The sequence below is a fragment of the Mesocricetus auratus genome, unplaced genomic scaffold (assembly GCF_017639785.1).
Source record: "Mesocricetus auratus isolate SY011 unplaced genomic scaffold, BCM_Maur_2.0 Super-Scaffold_100014, whole genome shotgun sequence".
In the NCBI taxonomy this organism is placed as follows: Eukaryota; Metazoa; Chordata; class Mammalia; order Rodentia; family Cricetidae; genus Mesocricetus; species Mesocricetus auratus.
Genome location: NW_024429197.1, coordinates 1,948,741 through 1,966,615, shown reverse-complemented (window position 1 = coordinate 1,966,615; position 17,875 = coordinate 1,948,741). Strand labels below are relative to the sequence as shown.

The 17,875-nt window shown below is 44.0% G+C and overlaps 1 protein-coding gene across 3 annotated transcripts in view; it reads right to left on the bottom strand.

The window, feature by feature from the left end:
* Spen (spen family transcriptional repressor) overlaps positions 1-17,875 on the bottom strand; it is a 68,091-nt gene that overhangs the window by 40,663 nt on the left and 9,553 nt on the right. For all 3 annotated transcript variants that reach the window (XM_005081085.4, XM_040757497.1, XM_013121245.3), the window contains exons 2-3: positions 12,049-12,369; positions 7,513-7,989 (exon numbers count right to left, since the gene is read on the bottom strand). In XM_005081085.4, the coding sequence (XP_005081142.1) occupies positions 7,513-7,989; positions 12,049-12,369 (798 nt within the window). The remainder of the gene's footprint in view (positions 1-7,512; positions 7,990-12,048; positions 12,370-17,875) is intronic.

Genomic DNA, 17,875 nt, shown 5'->3' with positions numbered 1-17,875 from the left:
AGGCTTAAATCAGAGTCAAATATTTGTATATTAGGTGAAACAGGGCCGAGAAACAAATGAGGAAGCAGACCTCTCAAAGAGTATGTACTGGCTAAGGGATTAAGCTTAGTGGGAGAGCATGTGCACCACCCCCACCTCCAAATCCTACATCTTTAATCTTTGACATTGTCTGCTTTGATACCCACAAATATATATTTTGTTTGTTATTCCAAAAAAGCAATATAAAACTAATTGCTGACTTTCACAAATTCGCATGTATATATATCTTTTTGCAACTGACAAGAGTTTGCTTTTAATGGTCTCTTAACACAGGCATCTCTCTCCATACCACTCAAATGGAAAAATAATAATAATAACCTTTCATTTTAAGCAATTTATCTTTTTTTTTTTTGATATAGGGTCTTACTATGTAGAACAGGCAAGCCTGCCTCTGCCTCTAGCATGTTGGGACTAAAGGTGTCTGCTAACCACACCCAGTAAGAAACTTACTTAATGAACGAAATGATGGCTACTCCCTCTTGTGGTAGTGTCTAGTAAATAATATATTATCATAGCAAAGTGCATAACCAAGTAATAAAATGAACATAATAGTCTGTATCTATGAAAATCTTGAACACAGGAGGTAGGGGCACTGCAACATCCTCTCTCTCAAAAGAAAAAAAAGGTGTTAGGGTAAAATATTTGCTGTGCAACTCAAGGGCCTTCACTTCCACCCCAGAACTAGACATTCTGTAGAGAGCCTGCATCGTAATCCCTAAGAGCTGTGAAGTGGAGACGGGAGAAGCCAGCTAGCTTGGCACGAGCAGTCAGGAACAAGATGGAAGACAAGAACAGACATGCTCATCATGACAGGAACGTACCTGCATGCATGTGCACATGGTAAGACTCTACGAAGCATTCATTCTCCTAATTAACAGCTAAAAAACCACACTTACAAAAGCTAAAGGCAGGTGTCAACCCACACAGACCATGTAACCAACCCCAGGGCTCCCCCACACTCTTTCAAACGCTGCAGGGTGGCTGCAGTTGGAGTGTGTTTCTATTTGAACTGGAGGGAAACTGTCTTCACACTAAATCAGTGAACTGCAAGAGCAGAGTGCCTTGTGAGGGTAAAGCTTCTACAAAGTGGCCTGTCATCTGCACAGAAGGACTGCCACTGGTCCTCACAGGAAGCAAGAGCTTACTTACTACACAGGACATGTCTCACTCTGCAGGCTAGGCTGCTTCACCTGCAGGGTACTAGGGTCACATTATACTAACATTTTTTTTAGTTGAAAAGGTCCTTTTTCCGTAACCTTTTTAAGTCTAGGGTCAAAACACTCAGAAGCTGTAAGAATATCTCAGTGGTAGAGCAAGGTCTTCACTTGAACCCCAACAGCAGGGTGTGGAAGGGTGAATCCAAAATTTATTCATTATCTTTCAATTTTTTCTTTTTATATTTGGGTAAGATAAAAATTCCAAATTGTCTCCCATTAGGGGAAAGCTTAGTAGCATTCTAGACAACTGTGGTTTTCATTTCAGACAGGGTCTCATATAATTGAAGATGGCCTTGAACTCCTGATCCTCATGACTCCATCTCCCAAGTAAGTCCTGGGATTACAACATCACACAAGACCATGCCCACTTACAGACAACTTTTAATATAATTTACTCAAAATTTTTATCTATAATAAATACATTTACAAATATCCCTAGAAAAAAACCTTAAACAAAAGTTTTTCCAAGACAGCAAAGATGGCTAATAGGGTTAAAAGCAACTTGCCTCCAGACCTGACGCCCCACATGGTAGAAGCCATACAACCCACACCCCTGCAAGCTGTCCTCCAGCCTCCACATAAACATGTTGTGCGCGCACACACACATGCACACACACAATTTAAAACAAATATGTAACATGTCCTGAAGGAAAATGGCCAGAGCTAGTGGTGCACACCTTTAGTCTCAGCATTCAGGAGGCAGAGGCAGGTAAATATTTTAGTTCGAGGCCAGCCTAGTCTACAAAAGCTTCCAAGACACAAGGGCAACACAGAGAAACCAGGTCTCTAAAAACAAAAGCAAAAACAGAAAACAAAAAAGGAAAAAAAGTGACACATTAAATGGCAGCTATGACAAAGAAAGGTACCTCCAGTAGCGCAGGGAGTTTATACACAGGTCCTGTTTCTCACCAGCTAAATGCTGTGAAAGCTATGAGAAGCTGTAAACGCCTCGTGCAGGAGACTGCACAGCCACAATCACTCATTTGCTCATCACTTCAGGTGGCCTGCTAGAGTCTTGTCACCAAAGCGGGTCAATCATGGTGGGTCAAAGGTTGGCCTCCCTGTCAGCCAAGGTGACAGAAGAGAAACTACCCTACGGACAAGTTACACTGTGTCAATATACAATGTTAATTTTAAACATCTCTAAGTAGCTTTTATGACTATTACATTTAAAAATCATCTAAAATGGGAGAGGGGCTTTTTTGTTTAGTTTGTTTGTGGTTTTCGTTTTTCACTTTTTGGACAGTGTTTTTGAGACAGGGTCTCACTAGATAGCCTTGTTGGCATGGAATTCACTCTACAGATCAGATCGGCCTGCCTCCCTAGTGCTTTGAATTAAAGGAGTACACATGTCTTCTGTTTGTTTTACAGACTGGGTTTCATATATTCCAAGCTGGCTGTGAAATTCATTATGTAGCTGAGGGTGACCTTAAACTTCTGATCCTCCTTGAAATGATAAATGTGTGCACCAGACCTGAATTAAAAGTTATTTCTTAGCCGGGCGTTGGTGGCGCACGCCTTTAATCCCAGCACTCGGGAGGCAGAGGCAGGCGGATATCTGTGAGTTCGAGGCCAACCTGGTCTACAGAGCGAGTTCCAGGACAGCCTCCAAAGCCACAGAGAAACCCTGTCTTGAAAAAAAAAAAGAAAAAAAAAGTTATTTCTTCCAAAACAAAATTGAAATAGTCTCAAGTTGTACAACATTTCAAAATATTACTCTTTCCATGTGACTTAATTATAGAGGAAAAGAACAATCGGGTAAAGGAACCCAAGGTTAAGAGACCCCTCTCCATACCACCAGACCTAATTTCATTCACAATCACATGACCAAAGTTCCCACCTATCTCCATTGGTTCTGCTTTTCCCTTCAGGTTAACTAAGAATCCCGTCTAAGTTTTTCAGCTCATCCTGGAGAAACACTCCTGGCCCTGTTCTGGTGGAGAGCTCTTGGGGTACACCACTGACGCAGTCACCACAACCTGACACTGTAACACACTGCGTCTCTCATCGTCCCCAGTCAGGCGCTCTCACGGCCCTAGCTTTCCTTCTCTGGGGTTCTAACCATTATCTATCCTGGTTTAAGATATGGTTTGATGGGGTTGGTGTGGTTGGCTAGTTGGTCTTCTGGAGAGTGGGATGGAAAAGTTTTGGGGTTTGGGGTCTTTGTTGTTGTGGGATGGTGTGTGGGGGGAGGTGTTAAACAACTATGCATGCTAGGCAAGCACTCTACCAAGAGACCCAAACAGTTGCCTTTCCAAAGCACACATCTCACAAACCATGTCTCTTCTAAAATTCTTGTCTCTGTATGAAGAACAAAGCCCTGGGGACTGCCGAGATGGCTCTGTAGTTAGTAGCACTTACTAGTTCTTACAGAGGACCTGGGTTCAGTTCCCAGCACTTACACAGCAGCTCATAAAACCATCTATAAGTCCAGTTCCAAGACATCCAACACCATCCTGTGTGGAAATCAGACACACGAGGTACACATACACATACAGGCTAACACTAATACACATAAAATAAATCTAAAAGATTTTTAATTTTAAAAGGCTATAATCCTGAATTGCTGACACGTTTAAACCATTTTTTTAAAGATTTATTTATTATGAATACAACATCCTGCCTCCATGTGTGTTTACACTCCAGAAGAGGGCACCAGATCTCATTATAGATGGTTGTGAGCCACCATGTGGTTGCTGGGAATTGAACTCAGGACCTCTGGAAGAGCAGGCAGTGCTCTTAACCTCTGAGCCATCTCTCCAGCCCCGTTTAAACCATTTTTAAATTATCTTCTGGTCTTAGCACAGTGGTACACACCTTTAATCTCAGAACTCAGGATGCAGAAGCAGGTGAGTCTGAGACCAGTCTGGCTATAATGAGGTTTCAGAACAGCCAGCACTATGTAGAGAGACCATCCATCTCTCCCTCCTCACCCCTCTCTCCATACCCCTCCCTCCCTCCCTCCTCACCCCTTCCCTTCCCCCCTTCCCCCACACATTATCTGATGGTCTCAAAACATTCAGATCACTCGGGAGGCAGAGGCAGGTGGATCTCTGTGAGTTCGAGGACAGCCTGGTCTACAGAGAGAGTGCCAGGATAGCCTCCAAAGCCACAGAGAAACCTTGTCTCGAAAAACAAAAAAACAAACAAACAAAAAAATTCAGATCATTCCTCTGCCCCCAAAATCCTGTCTAAATTAAAATGTGTTTCTTCTTTTCTTAACTTGTACATATCCTTCACAGCCTGACCAATGCTGCTCCTTCTGTTCTCCCGCTGTCCTATAGATACCAAACTGTCATCACAAAGCAGCTGTCAGACTGCTCATAGTACAAGGAAATTAGTAAGCAAACATGTGAGGCTCAGGTATAACTAAAAGCAACATATGGAAGGCTGAGACATGACGGATCTAGAAAATACAGTTGTAGGGCATGTCTCCTTTGGAACCCTCTTGCTTTATCTCAATCAAGGGAATCATGTAGGAGGTCCCAGCACTCCGGAAGCAGAGGTAGGAGAGGAGGATCTCTGAGTTTAAGGCCAGCCTGGTCTACAGAGTGAGTTCCAGCACAGCCATAGCTACACAAAGAATCCCTGTCTTGAAAAACAAACAAAATATAGCTGGGAATTGTGAACACAATCAATCTTATGTTCTGTCTACTCAGGAATAAGAAAAGTGTGTGTGTGTGTGTGTGTGTGTGTGTGTGTGTGTGTGTGTGTGTGTGTGCGTGCGTGCGTGTGTGTGTGTGTTTTCTGTATTACTATATATAAAAGGAAACCAATTATCCAAGAAATGTATTAGAACCTCTTCAAAGGGAAAAACTAACACTTTAACAGGCAGAATCAGGCTGGAGACACAGCTCAGTCGGTAGCAGGCTTGCCTGGCATACAGGAAGCTTGGACTCAACCTGAAGAACCCCGTACAACAGGGCATGGTATCATACACTTATAATCCCAACACAGAGGAGGAAGAAACAGGAAGGTCTTCCTCTACTACATAGTGGGTTTGAGGGGGTGGGGAGTGGAAACAGCAAGAATCATCAATGACCCCTCCCCAAACCCATGGGGAGCTATCCTCAAGGAGCAGGCTTGAATCCCCGGCTTCCTTCTTATGGTATGGCTTACCAATGCAAAGCAGAAGGAGCACAAATTAGCCCCAAACTTCTAAATCTGAAACATATAAAACACTGTGTAAGCAAGGCAAATTAACCTCCTCAGCCAGTCAGCCATGGCCTTCCAGCCCTCCAGCTCACCCCCTCTACGTAAGCAGGTAAACCTAGTCACGGTCCCCTGCCATAGGCATCCACAGCATCTTCTTGTTCACCCACTCTCTCCCTGAGAGTTAGTTCTTAGGTCTTTCCCAGTACATCCTTCCCTTCTTCAAGTTCAGACAGTCAGAAGACTGATCTTAGGAGCTGTGAGCAGGGCTAGGCTATGGTGGCACACGCCTTTAATCCCAGCAGCTGAGAAATCAAGTTCCAGGTCAGCCAGGGCTACAGAGAAACCTATTCAGGGTAGGGGTGGCACATACCTTTAATCCCAGCACTCCAGAGGCAGAGGCAGGCGGATCTCTGTGAGTTCATGGCCAGCCTGTTCTACAGAGTTTCAGCACAAGGACTGTTGCACAGAGAAACCGTGTCTTGATCAGTGTCCACACACACTTCAATAAAAGCACATGTGCTCCTCTCCCCCCCCCCCTCGGAAAGGCTCTGGGCCCAGTGAAACACTGTGGGCTTCCTTTAACGGCAGAAAAATTTGAGTATTTTTAAACAACTCCAGGCAGGAGAAGGAAACAATGAGACTTTATAATCTGTTCATAGAATTAAACTTCATCAACCATTGTCTGGACGACAAACCAATCTTAACTTCTCTGACTTCCAAAAGTTAAGTACCTGCTTCACTCAAATATGGCAATTTCCCAAATATTTAGGTCATAGCTAGGTTAGGAAGATTAGGCTAAAATTTTTCCACTTTATTATTCTGAATCAGGCAATTTAGGAAGCATAAGAGAGCTACTCAACCATGTGACCATTTGCTTCTCTTAAATCTAAGCACATAATATTGAAAGAAATATCTGGACTTTTATTTTTTAACATTCATTAGTGTTTTTTCCACATGTATGAGGGTGTCAGATCCCCTGGAACCGGAGTTACAGACAGCTGTGAACTGCCCTGTGGATGCTGGGAATTAGACCTGGGTCCTTTGAAAGAGCAGCCAGTGCTCTTAGTATCTAAACCATCTCTCCAGTCCAAATCAGGTCAAAGAAGCCGTGTCCTCTAAGTTTAGAATATATATCAGCTAAATTTAATGTAGGGCGCCTGGTTTAACAGTCTAGCAGAGGAAGAGGAAATGCTCTAGCCTGTGAGCAGCATCATGTAGGAACAGCTGCTGCCTAGCACCAGGAGTGTTTATAGTCTGAGGTTGCAGGAAGCACATTCCATGCCATTTTCATTTAATACAATAAATAATTCTTATTTGTTTTCTGGGAATTTTGAGTTGTTTAGCTATGAGGAATGGCAGATTCAAAACGGTCTTACTCTGTAGGCAGGGTTCGGACTCTCTTGCCTAGCCTCCTGTGTAGTAGCCACTACAGGCAGGTGCCACCATACCCACTTCTAAAGTAAGGTTCATGTAAATGATGAGAAAGCTGGGGCCAGAAATCACAAGGAACCGATCCAATGTTACCTAAAGAATATACCATCTGCTGAACTCAGTAACTTCAAAACCCATACAGCCTGACCTCTGAGTCTCCTTATTAAATGACCTTCAATTTATTATTGGTCATCTTTAACATAAAACTCCTTGACATTAAAAAAAAAATCCCAATGAATGTTATCTGAGCCTTGGAACTCAAACTGATAACTGAGTGAAAGAATGCATCTATAAATTTGGTACAGCACACTGTGGTGTTAAAATACAATTAAAGTTGATTTACTCGATGACAATAAATAAAAATGTATTCTACCAACACGCTTAACCAAACAGCTTTTAGAAATGTTTGGCCCCAAAGAGAAGTTGACTCCATACTCTTAAAAAATAAAAATAAGCCAGGCAGGATGACACGCGCCTTTAATCCCGACACTCGGGAGGCAGAGGCAGGCGGATCTCTGTGAATATGAAGCCAGCCTGTCTACAGAGCTACACAGAGACACCCTGTCTCGGGAAAAAACAAAAACAAAAACATTACTACTGGCCCTGGCGCATTGGAGAACACATGACCAGCGAGTGCACTCAGCAGATGAAGGGCTGAGGCTGAACCTACCTGTCAGTGCTGGTGCTGCTGCTGCTGCTGATGGACTCGCTGCTGGAGGATCTACTTCTCGAGCCGCTGCCGCTCGGGGACCTGGTGGGTCTGGATGCTTGGCTAGCTAGCCTCTGTGGAGACTGGTTTCTAGACTGGGACGAATGTGGCGAGCGACTCCTGCTGTGCTGGTAACTGCGCTCTGGTCTTCTGCCTCGTACCTCCCGGGTAATGTCGTCCCTGTAGATATCCCTGTGTACCACGCTGGGCAGCGTAAACTGCTCCCGAGCCCTAGGTTCGTATCGGGGGTCATGAGCATCAAAGCGGTTTGGACTTCGACTCCGAGAAGTGTAATAGAGCCCATGTTGTAAAGTCCGCTCTCGAGGGTCTCTATAGTAATCCTGATCATAATGTCTTGTCCGATCAAATGCTCCCGTCCCCCGTTCATGGTGTCCATAGGCACTATGTTCATAAGCACGCTCCCTGTTATCTGAAGCCCTGCATTTAGGAGGGGAAAATATTTAATCAGAAAGGAGCAAGCCAAACTGAAAGCAAGTCATGCAAACATTCACCTCAGAGTTGTCTTTGCACCTATCACTTCTAAAGAGCACAAACCTAAGAGTAAGCAAGCACTGACAAGCTCTACATTTTACTTGACTCCAAAACTTACTTCACTAGTGAGCTTTGTTTCTTTTTACTTGTATATTGGGCCTTCCTTGGTAGTGCCCTGCATATCAGATGATCCCTTTATAAATATATGTGTATATATATATATATATATATATGTATACAACTTGTATAAAAGTGTGTGTGTGTGTGTGTGTATGTGTGTGTGTGTGCTGTCAACACCAACTTTTTGGGTTTTGGACACTCTCATAACTTAGGCTGACCTCAAACTCCCTGTGTAGATAAGGATGACCTTAAACTTCTGATGCTGTATCCACCTCCTAAACTCAAGGATTACAGGTATGTGCCACAATGCACAATGCCCAGTTTATATCCTGATTTTAATGTGAAAGTTTGTTGTTGGATCTGTTTATCTGGGGTTTGTTTTTTCTTTTACAGACAAGGTCTCACTACGTAACCCTGGCTACCTAGGTCTATGTAAACTAGGTTGGCCTTAAACTCAGAGGTCTGACTGCCTCTACCCCCAAATGCGAGGATTAAAAGAACGTACCCACAGGCCCAGCTTAAGGTTAAACATTTTTAGTTTCACCTGAATAAAACATATACTAGACTTTTATTTACTTGCAGTTTATTTCAGAACACATCTGCTTATTGCCTTGATTAGACACTGAAGCCTGTGACAGCCCACGCTCTGCAGTAGGAGGTTGCCAAACAAATCAAACAAATCAAATGCAAAGTTTTCTTGCTTCTAAATTTTTCCTCCCTTGGAGACAGGGTCTTGCTATACAGTCCAAGCTAGACTTAAACTTTCAATCCTCCAGCCTCATTCTCCTAGGAATTAGGACTATGAGGCATATGCCACCACCATCAGGCCTCTCCTTCATTTTTGATGCTTGGGTACTCTGAATAAATTACTAAGCTATATAAATTGCCCAAACAATTATATTTAAAAATGAAAATGGAACCTTAAAAACAATTAAGATATCAAAATACTGGGATGTTGCATAACATAATTTGCATTACTTTACCTAAGAATGAAAGCTGTTTTATCTCCTTGTGCTCCCAACTGCTACATAATTTTTAAATACTTATTCCATGATTTATTTTCTTCATATATAAGCTCAATGACTGGAGGAAATAGGTTATCTTGGCTTTGACTTCATTCGGGGTATCTGAGATGAAACTGGCAACGTTGGCACCTGTGAGCTACTCTTGAGCAGCTATTAGCAGTGACCTAACTAACACTGGTTTTTGTTTTGCAGTGCTGACATCCAATCCAGAGTCTTGCACACGTGGGGGTAGGTAAGTGTTCTTCCACTGAGCTACATACTCAGTTCCCTTAACGTTTTTAGTTAGGATGTGAATGGTCACCAGCCCAAGAGTACAGAACTTACTGCATGTATGACAGCACACATGCAGTTGTCTGGTAGCTAAGACTCCAGGCACCAGGCATGGTAGCCCATACCCTTTATGGAGGTGGGCATAGGTCAGTGAGACCCTGTCTCAAAACAAGAAAAAAGAAAAAAGAAGAAGAAAGAAAGGGAGGAAAAGCCCTACTCTTTGAAGAAATTCTAGGCTCTCTTATTTCTGTAGGGCATGGGCACAAGTCACCAAAGCTTCCCTGCAACCCCAGTCTCTATCAATCTTCTATCAAAAGAAATAAAGAATCATGGAAGATAAGGAACCAGAATCAAAGTTCTGTGAGAATCAACATCCCCTCAATACATTCCTAAATCCTAGTGTCTCCATCAGTACTCATCTTCACTCACCATCTCACTTAGCAGCAACCTAACGCATCTGCAAATGCATGTCCATCTGCACATATCCAAGGCCATGTGGAGGACACACTGGGTGTCTTCCTGGACTACTCTATAACTCATTTTCATTCTCATTTTGTAGCCTGGACTGATCTGGAACTCACGGTACAAACCAGGCTGCCCTAGAAATCATAGCTGTTCACCTGCCTCTGCCACCAGTACTGGGATTAAAGGCATTAAAGTCACAATGAACCTCCACCTTACTTTTAGAGACAGGGTCTCTCACTGAACTCGGAGCTAAGCAACTGAGCTAAGCTGGCTGGCCAATACGCTCCAGGAGCTCCCCAGTGTGAGTGGCAGCTGCACATCAGGGTGCCAGGGTTCCACTGGGTGTGAGGGCTCTGAACTCGGGCCTCTGGTTGCATGGAAAGCGTTTTATCCACTGAGTCACCTCCTTGAACTTCAACAGGCTACTTTTGCTGTCATTAAGGAAAACTAACCTGGCAAAGGGAGAGGAGACCAGTAATTTATTTCCTTCCTAAGTGTATTAAATGACATCATTTTCCTTTTTCATTAACTACAATTCTGAAATTTGAATATTTCAATGTCTAACAAGAAAGTTCCTTTGAGATTTACAAGAAAACATCATAGTAGGTCATTTCTGCACGTTTCCAAATGTTAATTGGTAAAGCCATAATTAATGATATAACAAGCGATAGGCAACAGTTCTAGATAGTTACTGCTACAGCTGGTATTTCATAAGTATGTGCAGTTCTTATTCATTAGGAAGATACAGAGGCAGGCACGAGAGAAGCAGAGCTGAGGTCTAACTGCTAGTCTTGGATTCATCTATTAGTACTAAATGCATCTAAAGTTAGTGGGGGAAAGAAAGGGTGTAACTTGGGTTAGAAGAGGGACTAATATACACAGGTCAGGACATACCAACCTTTTCCAACTGTGGAAACACGACCTATAATCCCAATTAAATCTAGGGAGAGAATTGTGAATATAACTTCCCCAATTTTGGCCCCTCTTACAGGGGTAATCCACCTTCTTAGTGGGCAAGGGTGTCAAATGATATTTAGATGAACCACAAGAAAAAAAATCTTAGTGACCAGACAATTCCACAGGAAGCAAGTAGTCCCAGACAAACTGTAACTCTCAAACCCCCAGACTTCTTTCTTGAGATAGTAGACAATTATAAATTGATCCACATTCATAAAAATCTGCAGCCCTAAATACGATCAGGCAGCTGGCATCGAGGAAAATTTCTCTACAATTCCAATGAATGAGGAACAAAGTTGCTGACAACTGTTCACTTTTGTAGACATCCAGCCCAGTCAATGTAACTGCTGTATCCACAACTGATCGTGCTGTGTTCAAAACTAAAGTTCCTTCAATAGGGTGGCAACCTGCTTAAGAAGGGAGACAGTAATCCTCTTCCCCTCGGCTAATGGAGTCTTGAGATTACAGCATCCCATACATTCCAGCAGTTAGGAAGCAGCTATATTCCAGCATTTATGAATGTCCATCATCTCTATTTCCCCATTCCATCGAGTGTAATTCCACAGAAATTGAGTATATCCAACACGGAAAAACCAAGCATTGCCTTTGTTTTTCCTCACCCATGTACACGTTTCCATGCTCAAGTATTGTTTGTAGTATCCAAATGGTTGAATAGTGATCTGCTAGTATTCTGTGACAATCCAATGTTTGTAGACTCTGCGTACTGAAAACCAGGAGGTGCTTATCAGCTTCTAAAGGATCTGTAGGCTTTAAAATTCCGGAAATACTCCAAATAGCCCGAAGATAAAACCAGCAGCCAAATAGCTCCATCTGGTAGTAAGGATATATCCAAGGGGAAAGCCTTGATAATATCCAAAAGGAGGGATACTTCCTTCTAGAAGCCAGGTAACTCCAAAATTGATGCTGCTGCAGGAACTCTTCCACCACGTCAGCTCAGGAGTAGATATCCAAACTGCTGCAGGAAATATCCTCCACGATTCCGTGAGGTGCCAGCCACTGGGACAGAAATCACTTCCGTTTCCAACCCAAAATAGGAAACATTGAGAATGCCCAAAACTTTAAATCCATCTGGGGCCCCTAAATTTGAGTTTCTGTTTCTCACCACATCAAATACAAAATACCTGCCTACAGAAACCTTGGAACTTACCCATCGAGTCTCCGTTCATAGCGTCCTTCTCGTGCATGAAGTGATGGTGGGGGGCCATAAGCAGGCCCTCCACCACTTCCTCTGAACCCAGAAACCTCTCTACTACGAGATGCTATGGAAACTGTATCATCCAATCCCCGAGCAGCACTTGGAATAGTGCCGGGTTCATTATAATCCGTGCGTAGGTCTCTATCTCCCATTTTGTTAACTGAGTTGTGAGCTTTCTGTGCACTTTTGATGTCCACAAAATCCACAAAGGCAGCCACTCCTCCTTCAGACCCCCGCTTGGGGAGAATTTTGACACTTTCCACACGGCCATATCTGGAAAAAAAAATGAAGTAAAGTTATTTATGTATGTCAATACCTTCTCAAAGTGTTTCCTTTCAAGGTGATTTACTTTGCATATGGGACTTGAACTACAAAGTGGCATTTTGTTAGAGTACCTGCTTGCATATGCTCACTATGTGGGAGGCCAGAGATCATGTCAGGAGTCTTGCTCCACCTCCTCATTTTCTGAGATAGAGCGTCTAGCCTGATCTGGCTAGAAGGGAAACCAGTAAGGAGATTACAGGGGTGTGTCTAGTTTTTCTGAGAATGCTGGGGATCGAACAGCAGCCTACAAACTGAGTTATTTCCTCGGGCCCCAAAACAGCTGTTTAAGTGGCCATGGTTTAAAACACACACACACAGTATCACACAATTTTAGAAGCTCATTTGCACTTACAGTGCTTACACTCTTGGAAATAAGTGTTTGCACATCATTATTTCCATTACCCATTTGTATTTACTGAAACTACGCTTAACCTTTCAAGAACGCTTAGTCAAAATGAAGCCCTCCAAAGTTCTCAGTAATCTTCACATTGTTAACAAAGGTTATTAAACCTAAAGTAAAACCAAAGTATTTTTAAAATATTGGAGTGGGATGTGGTGGCCTCGGAGAGTCAGGCTTGGTAAGCCCTTTCCTCTTTCCCCACTCAGCCATCCCAATAACCGTATCATATGCCTTCTGGGGGTGTGGGGGGCCCCAGGCACGTGAAATCTAGACTGGCCTCAGGCTCACTGGAGGATGAGTGACCTTGAGCTTTGAGTGCTCCTGCTCCCACAGCACCCAGTATGCGCCACCACCATGAATTGTCTGTGTAGTGCTGGGAACTTCGGTGTGCTTCAGCAACCACTTTACCAGCCGAGGCCCAGCCCCAGCCTCGTACGTGTTTTAATAGGGCCTATGAGAAAGCAGGCACAAGCTCCCCCCCCCCCTTGGACTTTTTGAGTCAAGATTTCTCTGTGTAGCCCTAGCTGTCCTGGAACTACTGTGTAGTCCTAACTGTGTCCTGGTGTAGACCAGGGTTAGCCTTGATCACTCAGAGATCTGCCTGCCTCTGCCTCTGCCTCTGCCTCCCCAAGTGCTGGAACTAAAGGCCTCAGTCATCATGCATAGCTAAACTCGCTTTTTAATTAAATAGACAAAATGCTTTGACAAAATAGATTGGGGGGCACATACTATAATCTCAATCCTGTAATCCCAATACTAGGGAGATAGAGGTAGGAGGATCAGGAGTTCAAGATCACCCTTAGCTATATACAAGTTTGAGACCAGCCTAAGCTCCAAGAGAACCTGTTGGTGGGGAGGACAAGACAGAAATCTTGCTATTTTACTATACTTATCTGGCTGGCCTGTGACTACTAAAGATTCAAGGCCTCTACATGTGCCACCTCACCCAGCCAGGGTAGTTTTTCCTTTTCTACTGGTTTATTTTGTGTGTATGAGTGATTTGCCTGCACATTATGTGCACCATGAGTGTGCCTGGCGCCTTCAGAGGTTAGAAGAGGACTGAAACTGGAGTCAGATGGTTGCTGGGAGTTGAACTTGGGTATCTTCAAAGACAAGTGCTCTTGGGCTGGAGAGATGGCTCAGCAGTTAAGAGCACTGGCTGCTCTTCCAGAGGACCCGGGGTCCAATTTCCAGCACCTATATGGCAGCTGACAATTGTCTATTAACTCCTGAGCCAGAGGATCTGACACCCTCACACCAAGGCATATAAAGTAAAACTAAATTTTTAAAAAATAAAAAAAGAGCCAGTGCTCTTAACTTCAGAACCATAGTGTTATACACACACTAATTTCCACCTATAGTTGTCTAGACCCAGAGGGCTGACTAATCCACTGATCATCTAAGTTTTCAGGACAGAATGAAAAACTACCCAAAATACTGTCAGGTTTCCTCAATGTTTAGTCTTTTAACATTCTAAAGTGTCTACAGTAAACATTAACAGTCCTTAGAAATTCTCTGAAGAATGTAATTTCAGGGTTAATGACCACATATGCTTTCTTTCTTCTTTTTTCTTTTTTTCTTTTTTTTTTTTTTTTTTGGTTTTATGAGACAGGGTTTCTCTGTATTGTTTTGGAGGCTGTCAGTCCAGCCCGGCCTCGAACTCACAGAGATCCGCCTGCCTCTGCCTCCCGAGTGCTGGGATTAAAGGTGTGCGCCACCAACACCCGGCCCTCATATGTTTTCAAACTCAGTAACATAGAAGAAAACCCTGAGACTATGAGAAGAGACTGGGGCTGGTCAAATGGTAGCAGGGCTTTAAAAGTGACGCTCTAGGTGCTGGAGACACGGCCAGTGGTAAAAAGAATACACTGCTCTCAGAGCGGACAGGAGCTCAGCAGACAGAAGCTGTGTCAGATGACTCAAAACTGCCTATGATTCCAGCTCCAGGGAATCTGACGCCCCCCTTCTGGCCTTCATAGGCGCCTGTACATGCATTACATACACATAGCCACACATGCATATACATAATTTAAAATGAAAACTTGCCAGGTGGTGGTGGTGAAAGCCTTTAATCCCAGCACTTGGGAGGCAGAGGCAGGAGGATCTCTTGTGAGTTCCAGGACAGCCGAGGCTACACAGAGAAATCATGTCTTGAAAACCCCGCCAAAAAATAAACAAACAAGTAGATCGAATAAATCAAATAAATACATAATTAGGAAAAAAAATCTTGTCAGGTCGGGGTGGCCCATGTCTTTAATCCCAGCACTTGGGAAACAGAGGCAGGTGGATCTCCAGGTCTGGTCTACAGAGTGAGTTCCAGGACAGTCAGGGATATGCGCAGAAATCCTGCCCAGTCTCTATATACCAAAGGAAGGAGGGAGGGAGGGAGGGAGGGAGGGAGGGAGGGAGGGAGGGAGGGAGGGAGGGAGGGAGGGAGGGATCTTTAGGGGCTAGAGGATGGGTCAGCAGGCAGGAGCACCAGGCAGGTGGCTCTTTCCAACAGCCTGGATTTGGGTCCCAGCACCCACATGGCAGCTCACAATCATCTGTAACTCCAGTTCCAGGGTCTCTGATGAGAGAGAGATGAGAGAGATGTGAGGTGTGAATGGGGGGAGCGAGCCTGTACACTGGACTGGAAAGATGGCTCAGCGGTTTGAAGTATGCACTGTTCTTCCAGCAGACCTGAGCTCAATTTCTAGCACCGGCTTCAGAGAACCTGACCCTGCTGGCCTCCACAGAGAACCTGACCCTGCTGGCCTCCACAGAGAACCTGACCCTGCTGGCCTCCACAGAGAACCTGACTCACTCACCTGTGCATACCCACACAGACACATAATTACATTTTGAATTCTTGTTTGTTTTTTGAGACAAGCTTTCTCTGTGTAGCCCTAGCAGTTCTCAAACTCAAAAGTCCACCTACCTCTGCCTCCCAAGTGCTGGAGGCATCGCCTTGCCTGAAATATATATATATATATTTTTTTAAGAGGTAATTTGTGTTCTAGGGACTTGATAGACATGGAGACAAAGCCAAAACTATTGGTTTCATGGAATTTACAATCAGTTTCCTAATAGGTGAAGAGAAGACCCTTCCTACTCTAAAACCAACTCCTCAGTCCCCCAAGACACTAATGCTCCAGAGCACCAGTAGCCACGAAAAGCTGGGAGTCATTCCACCTCAGCACCACAGTGACAGCAGGGCCGCCTCAGGAAGCACCGCAGTGGTGGAGGGCTGGCTGCACTGGCATGAGGCCCTGGGTTCAGTCCCTAGTAACCCAAGTTAAGTAGCATCGGTACATTAAAAGTGCATGATTCCTCTCAACACCTCCCTCATTAGCTGGATTACCAACAGAAACATATAAACAATGTGAACTCCACCTTTTGAAGCTGGTCTCATAGGCAGCCGCAACAAACTGCCACATACTTCATTTGTGTGATCCTCCCACCCCATACAACAGTCCTCCTTGAGTCATTCTTGAAACAAGACAACAGAGCTATACCCTACTAAAGAAAATAACACAAGCAAGTTTCCCATCTAGTCCTGCTTTGCCTACAGCTAGAAGATCACATCTGAGGCGCTGGGAGTATAACTCAGTGACAGAGTACTTTCCTAGCATGCACAAGGTCCTGAGTTCAAATCCCAGCATACACATACACACCAAGATTAAAAGTCACAACATAGCCAGGCACAGTGACTCCCCCTCTAATTCTACCTCTCAGGAAGCTATAGTGGGAGGGCCATCATTTTGAGGTTGAGCAGGGCTACAGCAAGACCCTATCTCAAAACAGACAACAAAACATACGTGCAGGAAAGGTCAGCCATTCGGCCCTTGGCTACATAAAGTTTAAGCCTGTCAAATCAAATGGGAGGCGGGAGGGGATCCTCTTGTCTGTCAGTACCAAGGGTGTTTTTGTTTGTTTTTTTAATTTGGTTGGTTTTTTGAAACAAGATCTTCCAAAATAATACAATTGGCTTCAAGTTAGTGACTGTCATATGTCAGCCTCCTGGGGCCTTGGAGTGCCAATATGCACACACCAGTCACTACAGACCTTTACTTCTCCTTTGCAAACAAGTTCCTAAAGCTGGGGAGGGGGCACAGAGCACTTGTTTCTCTTGCAGAAAATCAGGTTTGGGTCCCCAGCTCTTACATGGTGGCTTACAATCATCTGTAACTCCAGTTCTAGGGGACATGGTGTCCTCTTCTGACCTCCATAGGCATCAGGTACACACATGGGGCATATACATACATGCAGACAAAACACTCACACATGAAATACAGAATTCTAAAACACAAAACCAGAAACAAAACTCTACAAATTAAAGAAACTAATGTATAATTAATTCATATATGAAATGTATTTATAAATTTTAATTACTGAAGATGGTTAAAAACTCAAAATCAGCCAGATGGTGGTAGCTCATGACTTTTTAATCCCAGCTCTTAGGAGTCAGAGGTAGGCAAATCTCTGAGTTTGAGGCCAGCCTAGTCTCAAACTCGAGCGAGTTCTGGGGTAGCCAGGGCTACACAGAAAAACCCTGTCTTGAGAAACAAACAAAACATCCCTAGAGCCAGCACAACAGTCCACCAGAAAGCACTGATCCTTTTTCTTTGGAGTAGTCAGACAGGTCTGGCTTTCCTGGAAGTCACTATGGAGAACAAGCTGGCCCTGAATTTACAGCAATCTTCCTGCCTCTCTCTGTCTCTGGGTGGTGGGATTACAAGTGTGAGGCAACATATTGGGCTCCTGGTCTCTCTCCAGAAAAAACTAATACCCTGGGCTGTCCCTGTCCTTGGACTGATGGGAAGGATGGAACAGGATTTACAACTATTTGTTGTTGATGTATGCTCTCTCTCTGCCAAAGCAAACAAAAATCATTGGTCTGTATTACAACCTTGGGGAAAGTAGCGAAGATTGATTATAATGCAAAATCCCTAAGTCTACAGGAAAGGCCCCACCCAACATGGAACCAATCAACGTGAGATGCACAAGGTTGGGGAACACAGCTCAACCAAGCAGCACGAGGCTCTGGGTTTAAGAGGGAAAAACTGTCCCCAT